General features: G+C 36.1%; 1 protein-coding gene across 1 annotated transcript; it reads left to right on the top strand.

Moving 5' to 3' along the window:
- The first annotated feature begins 1284 nt into the window (after positions 1–1284).
- Positions 1285–7440, top strand: LOC109068442 (adenosine 3'-phospho 5'-phosphosulfate transporter 2-like). The gene is made up of 10 exons (XM_042752013.1): positions 1285–1788; positions 2319–2543; positions 2655–2776; positions 3054–3208; positions 4640–4747; positions 4901–4998; positions 5088–5180; positions 6163–6274; positions 6400–6469; positions 6671–7440. The coding sequence occupies exons 2-10, from the start codon at positions 2331–2333 to the stop codon at positions 6819–6821; spliced, it is 1122 nt and encodes a 373-aa protein (XP_042607947.1). The 5' UTR covers positions 1285–1788; positions 2319–2330; the 3' UTR covers positions 6822–7440.
- Positions 7441–15846: the final 8406 nt, after the last annotated feature.

The following is a 15846-nucleotide window of genomic DNA, read 5'->3' as shown; positions in this document are numbered from 1 at the left end:
ATTCGCTTACATGCAAAACAAGGATGTAAATACACCAAACGCACTCTCCTGTCAGTCTGGACAAACAGGTTATACAGTTCAGCCAGGAAAACTTTAGCAGAACACACGTTGTGTAGCTCTGTATATATATTATCAATGAAACCAACACAAGAAATAAAGCAGGTACGAAATTATTAATTGTTCATCTGCTTCATTGACAAAAGTGATCTTTTATTGTCCTTATTTCAGAGATCGGCGAGAATCGTTCAGAAGAGCATGCATCAGATATTTTCTAATGACGGATTTCTGCCTGAGTGGATTTTCTTGTTTTATGTCCTGATTTGCATGCTTACATACTATGCACTAAAAGTGTGTGCTTCTTTGGTGATGGGAAAGTAGGCTACATCCCTCTGGGTGTGTGGAAAGATTTGATATACTACCAGGTCATAAAATTGCATCTAGATAATACAGAACTCCTTGTAACATGCTGTTTGTTGTTGAATGTTAGCTTTAGCATCTAGCGGATGTCCATCCAGTTACCTTAAAATGCATTACTTAATTTTAATATAAATTTTAAAAACTTGTGTTGCAACCAGCCTTACATTGAGATACATATTATCAAAAAAATATGCAAGGATGGAGGATTCATAAGTAAAAGTATATTATCCAGGCACGTTTACATTCAGTGTGCAATTTGGAATGCATAACAGCTTGCATTCATAAGGTGTGCTACATTTTTCTGGGTTATAAGCACAGCTGGCCCAGACAGCACCACCCTTAGGAAAAAATAACCATGGTTTTACTACAAATAAAACCAAAAAACATGGTTAATATAGTTAAAAAATGGTAACCACAAATCAATAATGGTTTTGCAACACTAATCATACAGTAGTTTAACCATATAGTAGAACTGTGGTTATACAAATACTAATAAATACGGAAGAAAAGAAAAAAACATGGTTTCCATAGTTTTACCTTAACAAAACCATGGTTAATGTGTGATTATGTGTTTATGATGAGCTGTAATATAAATCCCCTTTATTGGTTCCTAATTAATAATGCATTGTAGTTTTATTGTTATTTATTATTATTATTATTATTATTATTATTATTATTATATTTTGCTTATCTACAGTAACCATTCAGCAACAGCCAGAAAACAGCCCTCTCGAAAGAAAGAAAGAAAGAAAGAACAAGTACAGATTTATCACAATATAAATCTTTTTATTATTATTATTATTCTTTATATTGCCCTCCAAACTCAAATCTGTCAGTGCTGGGTGTTAAGACTGACACGTGTGTGTTCAGTGACGTGTTTCTTAAGGTCAGAGGTTACCGGAAGTTGTTGGCTGCTGTCGGGAGACAGAACAACACAAAAACCTTTAGAATCATCGTATAGTTTGCACGTTGACATACGTCTTTATGGATGAAGGGTTTGTTTTGTGTTCCGTTCGACTGTATCGATGTGAGGATGTCTGTAAGTCTTAAAACTGACTTTAAACCCGGAAGTGGAGCAGAGCAGCAGGTGTTAGCTTAGCCGCTAACACTCATTATCTCTTCTAAATCCCATATGAGAGAGCGATTTTGCGTTTAAACACTGATCTCGCGCTCATTCTGCGCGTTAAAGTCACAGATTGAGCCTGCCATGCGTGTCAGTGCGGAGACGCGTTGTTTCGGGTTGTGAGCTGGGTGAGATGTGAGAGCAGTGTGATACACTCTTTCAGGTGTCAGATACTCATCACTCTCACTCTTATCAATGCGATTCTCATTAAACCGCTTAATTACTCTGATCTTCTCTGGGTCATTCGGGTAAGATTCTTCTTTTCTCGTAATTCAGTATACTGTGAATGCACAGACATTAACAAATAACAGTGCCATGTTATGACATTTTTAATATTTTTGAGCTCAATAATATATAATTTATATATGTATATACACATCACTCAGTACCATGGTGTATATTAAATGCAATACAATCGTGTCATGCTACCACTACTTCATATAAGTGGATTTTCCCCTCATCTAAATCTGTGTGCGGTGTGTGGGAGTAACAACATAAATAAAAGCTTTGTTTTGCATTACAAATATGTTTATATGCACAAAAACCTCAATTTGAAAAGCGTTTCTCATTTTATGACACAATGTTTTCAGCAGTGTCATAATTACTACAGTGAACTTAATGTTACTGGATAAGAACTGTTGCAATGTATTAAACTGATCATAAATTAAACAAGTTAATGGCTACCATCATCTGTTTGGTTACCCACATTCTATAAAATATTTTATTAGTAGACAGTGAATTTAAAATATGTAAGTTCAGATTGTGTTTTGAATTTCAGGAGCCTGCAGACATGAGTGGTAAATTTGGGCTTGGGAATTACAGCTCGAGGAAGCACATCTCCATATCCGTGCCCTCATCCACAGAGGTCATGTCACCTCATATCAAATCTGTGGAGGAGCTCAGAGTGCTGGGCATCAACCTGAACCGCTTCAACACACCAACACAGTTCTTCATCTGTGTGGCCGGCGTCTTCCTCTTTTACCTCATCTACGGCTACCTGCAGGTGACATTCTGTCCCATTTGTGATTGTTGACTTTATATTTGTGTCTGCAGTGATGCTAAACTTGTGTTTTCCTTCGTGGCATTGCTAACTTGTGAGTCTCTGTGTTTTCAGGAGCTGATATTCTCACTGGAGGGATTTAAGCCATTTGGCTGGTATCTGACTTTAGTGCAGTTTGGATTGTACTCCTTGTTCGGTTTAGTGGAGTTGCAGCTTACTCAGGATAAAAGGAGGAGGTAATTTTTGGGGCTGTCGACAAATTAAAAATTAACCCTCAGTTATAATAGAAAACTGTTGCTCTGGGTTTTGCAATCAATTGCAGTATTACTGATACCTATATTAACTGGATTTTATATTCAATTTCTGGGGATAAAATGTTATTTATTAGCAGTTGCAGAACTTTACAGTTATATCAACTTTCAAACACTTTTTTATCATAAAACTAGTATTCACATAAAGAAAAAAAAAAAAAAAACCTTAATAGAATGCTGCTGCTGCTTCTTCTTTTTTCAGGATACCATGCAAAACCTACATGATCATCGCATTTTTAACAGTTGGGACCATGGGCCTATCCAACACTTCTTTAGGATACTTGAACTACCCTACACAAGTCATATTTAAGTGCTGCAAACTCATTCCTGTCATGATCGGAGGAGTTTTTATACAAGGTACATCAGCTCATATGCTAAATTGTTAGTCTTTCAATGTCTTCACATTTAATGCAAACTGAAAATGTGACTAACTTCATTTATATTGTTAAAAAAAGTATATCAAACAAATGCTGTTCATTTAAACATTTTAAAACAAAAACAACAATTTTAAACATTAATAATAAGAAGAAATGTTTCTTGAGCACCAAATCAGCATATTAGAATGAATTCTGAAGGATCATGTGACGCTAAAGCGTGGAGTAATGCTTGCTGAAGATTCAGCTTTGCCATCACAAGGAAAAAAAAATAAATATACTTAAATATAGTATTTTAAAATATGCTAAAATTAAAAATATAGAAACTGTAATAATATTTCACAATATAACCGTTTTTACTATAGTTATTACTGTACTGCATTAAAAAGCAAATAGAAGTTATTATAATCAGTGCATCTGTGTACACCAGATGTGTTTTTTCAATGGAACACAAACTGGGATTTTTTGTGACAGCTCATTGAAAGCATAGTGATCAAGCTCCAAAAAGGACAAAAAGTATGATTAAAGGAGTCCATATGACTTTTGCACTATTATTACAAGTCTTCTGCGACTACATGATGCCAACAGCAAAGTTAGCATCATACAATTATTCAGAAATATTGAGCAGGAGATTTTAAAGCTGCAGCAGAGAAGTAATTATGAGTGAATAATGACTAAAATTTCAATCTGAGCTTGAACACTTTATTTTGATTTTTCGGTTTTTAATTTTCTGTGAACAAGTTCCTTGTTCTTATGTTATTTCTTTCATTGGCCACTGTTGTTGTGGAGTTCTTCGCTTTTCTTATGCAACAACTGGATTGGAGTTTTGATATCCTGAACAAGAAAGAATGAAACCCTCTCTTTTTATGGGGATATTTTGATTTTTTTTTTTTTCTCTTTCTGGCATCATGGACCTTGCGTCCCCTGAGGCTGGTGTGTAAGATCAGCGGGACGTTGGTTGAGGATGCGCTCAAGATGCCAACCCATCAAAGCTGGACGGAATCAAAGTGATGCACAGCAACCTGCTGCATCACCTCCAACCCCACGGCTACTACCTGTTTGAGAACACTCTTCGGCCTTTCTTGCTGCTTCTTTTTTCTCGGTCTTTGCATTTTCACGTCCAACCTCAAACTCATGCTTGCTTGTGATGAGTTGAAGAGTCCAGCAGAAAAAGACAAAAACTCCATCGCTCTCTTCAACATCACTTCCCCGTTGAACTTGTTCAAAGATCTTTGTAAAGCCAACCTGCAGCCAGTGTCAAACCTGCAGCCAGAACTCAAAGGACCCAGATGATAAGGCCCTCAGCTTAGCAAAAGATCAGATGCATGTTTATGCGGCTGTTGTGATGTGTGTGAGTTGATCCATGTCAGAGTTTCTTGGTTTGATAGAGCTTGTTGATGTTGTGTGTTTTTAGGGAAACGCTACAATGTTGCGGACGTGTCTGCTGCTCTCTGCATGAGTCTCGGTCTGATCTGGTTTACACTGGCAGACAGCAAGATTGCCCCAAACTTCAATGTAACAGGTACAGGACTGCTTCTTCTTCAGTCTATAGACTATGAGAAACAAACTTTGCTCCAAAATTTAGTCATCTGTCTTGCTAAGAATAATCTACTGTCTGCATAAGATTTTTAATTGAATTTAATTAGAATTTTATTCTTGTGTTTATTGTTTCTAGGGGTAATTCTTATATCCCTGGCCCTCTGTGCGGATGCAGCTATTGGAAATGTGCAGGAAAAAGCCATGAAAATTCATAACGGAACCAATTCAGAGATGGTACAAATTATTTAGAATTAAGACCATCATAATATGGTTTGTCTCTCTTGTGTGCAGGAATATTATTCATTGTTGTCCATGTGTTGCAGGTTTTATATTCCTATTCTATTGGTTTTGTGTATATTTTGCTGGGGCTGCTGTCTTTTGGGGGGCTTGGACCTGCTGTTTCCTTCTGCTCTCAGGTGGGTTTTAACACACACACACACACATTTTACAGTAAACAACACATTCATTTTGAATTAAAAAAATATGTCCACATGGCAGTTTTTCCACCCTTCCTCTGACTCTTAGAATTGACCCGGGTGTTTTTGGTGCTGTACCCTTAAGACTATTGTATGTAAATGAAATCTGTTGTGACTGGTTAGTTATATATGTATAGTTCACACTATCATTTAGGATCAGACATTAACAATATTTGCTCCTAGGACTGATTTCCAGGGGTATTTTTGACCTTCTTAATGGCTTTTTATGTTAGATTTTATTGAATACTTTTTTTACAGTGCAGTAGTATATTTCTAATTTCTACTTTATATTTTTTATTGAATAATCACACTAAAAAAAAAAATCACAATAAATAATAAAATGATTTATCATTATATATGTCATATAACTATAAAATGATATATCGGTTTTATTAAATGATTGATTTTTACTGTACTGTGGTGTTATTACAATATAATGCTCATATTTATTTATCATTATTATTAGTAAATGTTTGATTTTTTACTATAATGTGGTATTATTACAATAGCAATACACTTCTCATGTTTATTTATTAATAAAAAATATCAAAATAATTACTATTTTATTTTGAATCTCTCAAAAACAGTAGAAATAAGGCCTATGAGGAATTTGGTTCAAGTGTCAGGTTTTATACTGTATGATATATAAATGTGAATGGTCATAAGTTATAGAACTTGTGGTTGTAATTGCTTTTCTAATTTTCTAATTGGTGCATCCCTAGCAGCAACATAATTTTCATATTTACTGGTTCATATTAACTGACCCAAATGAAAACTATAGCCACAAAACTGTCATACAAATCTAAACATAATGTTTACACAAGCACAAGACTCATTCATTTCAAAGGATCAGGAACGAAAAGTTTTACATGACATGAGCCTTCAAATCACTGTATTTTTAATATATGTCTTACTCACTCAGCATCCAGTGACGACATACGGTTACGCATTCTTATTTTCACTGACGGGATATTTTGGCATTTCATTCGTCCTGGCTCTGATAAAGCTGTTTGGAGCACTGGTTGCTGTCACAGGTAAGATAAGCTCTCTCTTTTGAAAGTTTTTTTGGGATGGCCATTCAAATTTAGTGAGTAAAAGAAAGTGAATTAATGAATGAATTAACTTTCCTTTTTTCTCTCTCTTTTTTTCCTCTCGCCAGTGACTACGGGAAGAAAAGCCATGACTATTGTGCTGTCATTTCTGTTCTTTTCAAAACCTTTCACTTTCCAGTAAGTGAACCAGAGTCTCCGCTTTCATAACGTATTGTGGTGTGTTTGCAAATGAAACAATGCTGAGCAAATAATGTAAGATGAGATTTGTTTTATCCATCAAGATTTGATTGGGTCAGTTTTAATGCAGTGTTGAGTGTTGGTAATACTAATGACATATTTCTGTTTTGTCGAGAATGACATACACTGGTTCTTTCGCAGGTACGTCTGGGGTGGTCTTCTGGTGGTGTTTGGCATCTTCCTTAATGTATACAGTAAAAACAGAGACAAAATGAAACTTCCCTCCTTAGCAGAGCTCAGAAAACGGGTGCTCAGCGGGAGGAAGGTGCGCCTGCTGTCTCAGGACGTGTAGGAGGATGAACTTGACAATTTAATTCATGGGCTTCTCCTGCGTCCTACATCAGCTGATGCTCAGGTGTGGTTTTTTGTTGGAGATGGGGCAGATGACCGCACAGAGTCAAATCGGCGCACATGGAGCATGGGGATCTGTTTGAATCAAAGGGACCATAAACTAGAGCCAAAAAAAGCACAGATTTGCACTGGACAAAGTTGGAGACTGAAGGTGGAAAAGGTTTCAGTGGAAAATTCCTTTTTTTAACAAATCATGTCCAAATGAATGTTGCCCTGACGGGAGCCAGTGACATTTTAAATGAATACATTCACCTGCATGTGCCGTAAAACAACGGCAACAGTTGACGTACAAGTCAGGACTCTATTTTTTGAGTTAACTGCAATTGCACAGGTGAAAAGAACTCAATGATTCTGTCTGTTTAAAGGGCTGACATTCGGAAAAGGATCAACTTATCAGCTGCCATATTCGCTTACCGTTTGTTTGGTGAAAGGGTGGCTGTTTTTACATTAAAAACAAACTGGGAAGTTGATTCAGACAGTCTGGAGTGTTTTCATGAATAATGGCGTCTCTTATCCATTGGCTCCAGCATGGAGAGTTGAAAGGCTGCCAAGCACTTCCTCAGATGTTTGGCCCTGCGATCGCCCAGGGCCTGTTTGATTAGTAATCCTGGAATAAGATAGCACCAGAAAGAAAACAAACACTGTGCACAGGGCTTGGCTTTAGACCTAATTTAGTTGAGCAGAACGTCACACATGCGTGTGTGTATTTGTGTGCGCGCATATGTGGTTTGTGCGTGTTTGTGTGTGCCAAGTGAGCGACACTTTCAAAGCCTCAGGGAAATGATTATTGTGCAGTTGTTGCCACCCTCTCCCTTAGAGACACTGCCAGTTCTAAAACACAGCATTAGCACAGATACACAAAAGGACTAGCTGCTGTCTGACTCGTTTGGATTTCCTGAGTAGAAAGTTGTTACATTTTTAAAACTAACCATACAAACTTACAGAATCTGTTTCTTTTTATTATTATTATTTATGAGCTTTTTAAATTATTAAAACATCATTGGACATAACAATATACTTTTTAAATATTAAAAAAAAAATGTTTTTGAGTGTTGTTTTGATTGTTTATCATACAGTTTTGGAGATATTCATGTTTCGAGTGGGATCTGTACTGCATGACTAAAAAGTAGATGCCTAGAGGTGTTGCTAAGATGGCTGCCATGTCCACTTTTTCTGATGAGGGTCATCTGGCACTGAAGACGAACATCTGTGAGAACATCTTTCCTCGTTTTCATCTGCTGAAAGTGGAGCTTCTCTGGGTCTCTCTATAGTACTGCAGCTGTCAGGCGCAACAGCGTGTTTTCTGTCTCTGAATTCTGCGTTTCACTCAGCAGTCTAATGATGGACAACCACAATGATGTTAAAATGCTAAATTCTAGAGTACGATTAATTAATTCGTAATTCCACAAAGCTGACTTGTTTCAAATCAGCACATCTAGGGTTGTTTAAGGTAAAACGAACACAATTTCCCTCAGTATTCTTCAACCTGGTCAGTATAAACTAGATGTATGCTTGCATTGCCTTCATGTGGTCCTGTGTGTAAAATTCACTAAATACAGAAAACGTTTACATTAAAAGTGAAACATTTAAAAAATCAGTTATAAACTGGAAGGGAGTTGTTAACTCTCTTCTTTTTAAATCAAACCCATTTTAAATGCAGTCTGTTTGGCAAAGATAGATTGTGTCTAAAGGTCCCTTTAGATCATAGTATGTTAAGAAGCCCCAGCTGACCGCAGCTAAAAGAACCATTTATCTTATAAAGAGAAACACTAGCACATTGAACAATGAAGCCTTAAACCCATTTGAAGTGTGAGAGTTTCATTCATCAAACAATGTCTTTGACCCTTTATACACTCAGAACACACACAGTACAAACCATTTAATGGCCCCCTCCATTTTTTGCGTCAGTTTTTTTAATTTATTTTTTTTTTTGGGGGGGGGGGGCATAAACAAAAATCAAAATTAAAAATGTAAATTCATTCAAATTGCCATGAACCACTTTGGCCCAATGATAATGTTGTATATGCATAAACAAAGTTGGGTTTGCCAACAATTCTCTTATTTTAATATTTTGCTCTCCCTTCAAAGCACAATTATAGGATTAGTTGCATTTCATTATTTGCATTTAGCATTGCTTTTCTCCCCTGCTGTCCCTGTCAGAACAAGACCTGCAAATACCAAACAAATGCACTGAAATTAGCATATTAATGTCAACCAGTTTGCATTGGGTGTGTTTATATATAGCCTGTATACAAGTGTATTCTCTCTACCTTTCTATCTTCTGTTGCTCTTTTGCTCTCGCATAAACTGAGACGTCCGCCCAGCTCTTATTAATGTATCAGGTCTACCTGGGTTCAGTGACCTCTGCCCCCCCTCCGCTGGCCTCCCTTCATAAATAATGGGGGATGTCTGCAGCTCATCACCACAGTAAATAGGCTGCCGTATAACTCTATATAACCCAGCCACTCCAATAGCCCAGCAGGTCCCGCTGGCAGCCCATCCATTACCAAAGGGCTATGGCCCTATCGTCCTTGGGCCGGGGCCGGACTAGGCCAGCTGGGTGAGAAAGAGAGGCTATGAGCTTGTAAAAAAAGCATAAAGGGGGAAATAAAGTGGTGGTTGGGTGGAAATGGACTAAAGTAGGTCACAGGACTGCTTCAGAACTGAAGGTAAGTGGGGTACCAGTGTGTGATATCAACACAGTTAAAGTGCATCAAACCTGAGAGATGGAGATGAGTCAGGTTTTTTTATGATGGGATGGAGACATTCATTTAAATCAGTAATTAACTACTTTAATTACTTGGTGTCAGAAGGTAATAGAAATATGTAACTTTTTTTTTTTTTTTTTTATCAGACCAATTTATATATATATATATGTGTGTGTGTGTGTGTGTGTCACCATTTTTCTCAGTAAATATATTTATAAAGGTGCTGTGGACATGTAATATTCACCAGATGCTGGTAACAACCCAAGTATTTCATACATATAAAACAAAACAAATAAGTTCAAAAAGTAAGTTATGTGGGCCGGAACTGGGCCGACACTGCATGCTTTCTGGAGCAGGATTGCTTTCTAAGTACTCATAGATTTCCGCTCGTGTCTTGGCTTTCCATGGCTTTTTGCATCTCCTTTCTTCATGTGTTCGATACTTTATTTTCCCCTATGTAATTCCATTTTACTACACATAACTTAATTTCTGAACTTATTTGTTTGGTTTTCTTTTCTATTTCACAATATAACCGTATGTATGAATTACTTGGGTTGGTGAAATTTTCACACACACACAAATATATGGTATATATATATATATATATATATATATATATATATATATATATATATATATAGATATAGATATATAGGCATGGCCAAAAGTATCGGCACCCTTGGTAAATATGATCAAAGGCAGCTGTGAAAATTAATCTGCTTTGTTAATCCTTTTGATTTTTTATTTAAAAAAAAAAAAATTCACAAAAATCTAACCTTTCATTGGATAATAAGAATTTAAAATGGGGGTAAATATCATTATGAAATGAATGTTTTTTTTTTTCTCAAATACACATTGGACACGATTATTGGCACCCCTAGAAATTCTTATGAGTAAAATATCTCAGAAGTATATTCCCATTCATATTCACAATTTTGAGCACTCCAGGGTGGTTATGAACATGAAATTAAACATTCTAGGCTTCCTGTTTCACAGAAATATAAATATGAGGGAAAACAAAGCCCAAATTCCCTTAATCATCCAAAAAAAATAGAAAAAAACAAAGAATATATTTCAAAACAACAGCAAAAGATAACTGAGCTTCACAAATTAGTGAAGTGGCTTTAAGAAAAGAGCTAGAGCAGTGAAAATTCCCATTTCCACCATCAGGACAATAATTAAGAATTTCCAATCAACAGAAAATTTTATAAATCTGCGTGGAAGAGGATGTGTCTCTATATCATCCTAATGCACAGTGAAAAGGTGAGTTTGAATGGTTAAAGACTCTCCAAGGACCACAGCTGGAGAATTGCAGAAAAAAGTCTCAGGGTCAGAAAACCTTAAAAAAAAAAAAAAAAAATTGTCAAACAGCACCTTCATCACCACGAGTTGTTTGGGAGGGTTTCAAGAAAAATTCTCCTAGCTCATCCAAACTCCAGTACATTCAGTTATCAGACACAACTGGAACTTCAAATGGGACTGGCTTCTGTGGTCAGATGAAACTAAAAAAATGAGCTTTTTAGCAGCAAACACTCTAGATGGGTTTGGTGAACACAGGGATAAAAACTACCCCATGTGTACAATAAAATATACTCCTGTATTTTTGATGTTGTGGGCCTATATTTCTGCTGGGCCTAAAAAATTACTAAGTGACTGACTCTTATAATGGACCATGTTTGGATCTTCCAACTATACAATAATCCAAACACAAACCTCAAAAACAACACAAAAATGGGTCGCTGAGAACAAAACCAAGCTTCTGCTATGGCCATTCCAGTCCTCTGACCTGAACACTATAGAAAATGAGTGTGATGAACTGAAGAGAAGCACAAACATGGAGCTGGGAATCTAAAGGGTCTGGAGTGATTCTGGATGAAGGAATGGTCTCTGATCTCTTGTCAGGTGTTCTATAACCTCATCAGGCATTATAGGAGAAAATGCAGAGCTGTTAAACTGGCAAATGGAGGTTTCAAAAAGTATTAAATAAAAGGGTGCCGTTAATTGTGGCCAATGTGTATTAGAGAAAAACATTTATTTCATAATGATATTTCCCCCCATTTTAAATTCTTACTATCCAATGAAAGGTTCGATTTTTGTGAATTTTTAAAAATAAAAGATCAAAAGGATTAACAGTGCAGATTAATTTTCACAGCCTTTTTTTGGTCATATTTACCAAATATTTTTGGCCATAACTATATATATATATATATATATATATATATATATATATATATATATATATATATATATATATATATATATATATATATATATATATATATATATATATATATAAAATTTACAGATACTTATTTAAAAAAACATTAAAAAAATCTTACTAACCCTAAACTTTTTAAAGGTAGTGTATTATATATTCAAATAGTATAAAAATTCAAAATAATTTTGTTTTGAAAAGATTAATGAATTTTTCTTTAGACTGTATACAAACTATAGAGTTAAAATAAAAATATTCTCCATGAAATGAGATGCATGCAAAAATATACATCTATTTAAAAAAATAAAATAAAATCAAAGCCAAATCTATGTCATATCTATCGTAACGGTTCTCCCATTGTTTTTAGATACATAGAAAATAATTGATTTAAATTCAATGTTTATTATAAACTTGTCTAGAAAAACTGGCTCCGATCACAACAACTGTAAATATTCATCTCATGAGTGTCTGGCCTGTGTAAACTGCCTGCTTCCGCATGAATGCTTTAGTGTGTGTGTGTGTGTGTGTGTGTGCAGGACAATATTCACATGATGTATCTTGCAGATTTGCGGTGTCAGCAGCTGCGTTACAGGAATGATCTGCACACACTTCACTCCTGACAGGACTCAAAGTGCCAGAGCCGGGAGAATATTCTGCTCTCTTTCACTGAGAGGAATTCTTAATAATAAATATCGCACTAATAATGAATGGACCAGTGGCTGCAGTTGTCTTGAGGGCATAATATCTAATTTCCTCTCTCTGTTTCATATCTCCACTCCTTCATGTCAGTACAGTCTGTCATTAAAGCAGCGCAGGTCTGTATCGTTCTTATTTATTTTTCAAATCAGTGTGTAAATCTCAGCCAGGCCCTTGTTACAGATGAGTTCCAATAAATTATGACAGACCGACCGACAAATCCAGAATTTCAAACAGCGCTCTGCCATACATGAGGTGGCTGATGCTCAACCTGGCCAGAAAATCCTTCATAACACTTATAACATATTCCCTCTAAATGAATCGTGATGCATCTAATATTCTCTTAGCACACTGGAATCCCAGACGTGGTAAAGCTTTACACTGCCAGAAAGAGGGCAATATATGTAAATGTTTAGCAGAGATCTGAGGCCCTGAAGAAATTTGGGTCCTTAAGGCAATTTTGCATACTATATTTATAATTTTGAATGTGGTTTAACCACGTTTGATAATGGTAACTACAGGTGAAACTATAAATGGGTCTTCATTACCATGCTTGATGGAAATGCAGTTTTCATTAAACACACTATGGAATTTGTATGGAATAGACCATGAAAAGTATTAGCAAAACAACATATAGAGAGTACAATAAATTCAACTGATATATGGTGTAGGTCATTAAATCTCGTTCCTCATTTCATCCTGTTATGGTATGGGAAAAATCTGCATGAATATTAATTAAACATTGCTACTTTTCTGTTTCACTGAAAATAACAGCATATAGTTTTGAAACAACACAAGCATGAGTTTTCAATAGAATTTAGATTTTCAGTAAAAAAAATGTTTTTTTGAGAAATTAAGTTTTAGATGATTCTAGAACCAAAGCCCACAGAGAGATACACGTGCAAAAAGAGCACAACAAAATCAGAGAAAGAACTAGTGGGAAAATCGAATCTCAAGCTTTGTTGACCCTCACAAGCTCATCTGCCATCTCGCATTGTGCTGTTCCTGACGGTGTGTAGTAAAGTCCTTTCCTGGGCAGATCACCACACATGTGCGTTTAAGCAAGCCTGATACCTGAGCATGGAAATGTCTGCCATCAACACGGAACATGTTGCTATCAGAGCCCATAACATCAGTGCTCACCTCTAGCCTGACACAGTCTGACACGCATATGTGCCGCAGCAGGGTCCGCACTTGCTGTGGCAGCTTTGAGGCCAAGCTCATCAGACAGCACGCAGGGGAAGGTGCTCCAGCGTGTTACAGACAGAAACAACAAAATAGGCACGGAGGAAAGTGAAGATGCATGTTGTTAGAAAAGCTGTAGAAATGATGATAAACAAATGGCAACAGCAGCACTGGTGTGCACAGAGTTTACTGTTAGCACAGATTTGCCCTGACAGCGCATGTAAACAAAGCAGAGGCCCAGTGAGCCCGAAAGACACTACAGTATACTGAAACAAACCACACAAACCACACAGCCTTCACAGAACAGTTTTAAATCCTTTATACTGTATTTAGTTAGTTCACCCAAAAGCAAAAATGTAATGTACTGTCCAGCAAATATAATTTCTGTCATTTACTTTTTCACAGCCTCATGTCCTTCTAAACCTACAGCTACTGTATGAAAAAAATTAAGAGGCTAATTGAAAATTCTTTCTCTGGATTTACTAGCCATGGGTTTGTTTTATTCTCTTGAGGTGTGATAACATTTCTTTCAAATTTCAAATAAAAAGTATTAAATTAAAAATATATACATTAAATATATATACAGGTGCATCTCAGCAAATTAGAATGTTGTGGAAAAGTTTATTTCATTTATTTCAGTAATTCAACTCAAATTGTGAAACTCGTGTATTAAATAAATTCAATGCACACAGACTGAAGTAGTTTAAGTCTTTGGTTCTTTTAATTGTGATGATTTTGGCTCACATTTAACAAAAAAACACCATTCATCTCAACAAATTAGAATATGGTGACATGCCAATCAGCTAATCAACTCAAAACACCTGCAAAGGTTTCCTGAGACTTCAAAATGGTCTCACAGTTTGGTTCACTAGGCTACACAATCATGGGGAAGACTGCTGATCTGACAGTTGTCCAGAAGACAATCATTGGCTCCCTTCACAAGGAGGGTAAGCCACACTGTGATAATTTGGGGTGCAACGTCATCTGCTGGTGTTGGTCCATTGTGTTTTTTGAAAACCAAAGTCATTGCACCTGTTTACCAAGAAATTTTGAGCACTTCATGCTTCCTTCTGCTGACCAGCTTTTTGAAGATGCTGATTTCATTTTCCAGCTGGATTTGGCACCTGTCCACACTGCCAAGAGCACCAAAAGTTGGTTAAATGACCATGGTGTTGGTGTGCTTGACTGCCCAGCAAACTCACCAGACCTGAACCCCAGAGAGAATCTATGGGGTATTGTCAAGAGGAAAATGAGAAACAAGAGACCAAAAAATGCAGATGAGCTGAAGGCCACTGTCAAAGAAACCTGGGCTTCCATACCACCTCAGCAGTGCCACAAACTGATCACCTCCATGCCACGCCGAATTGAGGCAGTAATTTAAGCAAAAGCAGCCCCTACCAAGTATTGAGTACATGTACAGTAAATGAACATACTTTCCAGAAGGCCAACAATTCACTAAAAATGTTTATGAAGTATTCAAATTGTTGAGATAGTGAATTGGTGGGTTTTTGTTAATTGTGAGCCAAAGTCATCACAATTAAAAGAACCAAAAACTTAAAATACTTCAGTCTGTGTGCATTGAATTTATTTAATACACAAGTTTCACAATTTAAGTTGAATTACTGAAATAAATGAACTTTCCCACAACATTCTAATTTATTGAGATGCACCTGTATATTGATTGATTGATTGATTGTTTTATCCACCATACCCTTAAATTCTCAAATCATTCATATGCATATTCAAACTGCATATTGCATTTATTTTGAAGTCATGCAAGAATCAGTGGTGTTTGGTCTCTGACATCAAACAATTTTAATTTGCAGTAATGTAAAAAATAAAAATAAAAATAAAAAACATCCGGTCAAAATTTCAGTCAAAAAATTTAAATATAAAACATGTATCTAGAATTGTTCTATGTCAGTCAAATAAACAACAAATGTCATATGTATTGCTGATTTATTATCCGCCAACACAGACACGCATGTTATGAAAATCTTTCTTCATAAGTTCTGTAATATAACAAAGGAAACCACCTTGGTATAATATAAGGCCAACGAATCGCTTTAATAAGAAATAACAAATAATCTGGTTGTCTTCAGCGGCGAACGGAAAGCAATTTAACGCATCAGTGGCGGTTGGCTATTAATTTGCGTAGAGAT

This window comes from Cyprinus carpio, chromosome B24, assembly GCF_018340385.1.
Source record: "Cyprinus carpio isolate SPL01 chromosome B24, ASM1834038v1, whole genome shotgun sequence".
NCBI classification, from domain to species: Eukaryota; Metazoa; Chordata; class Actinopteri; order Cypriniformes; family Cyprinidae; genus Cyprinus; species Cyprinus carpio.
Note: the sequence above shows the minus strand (reverse complement) of the source record. Positions and strands in the feature narration are given on the sequence as shown.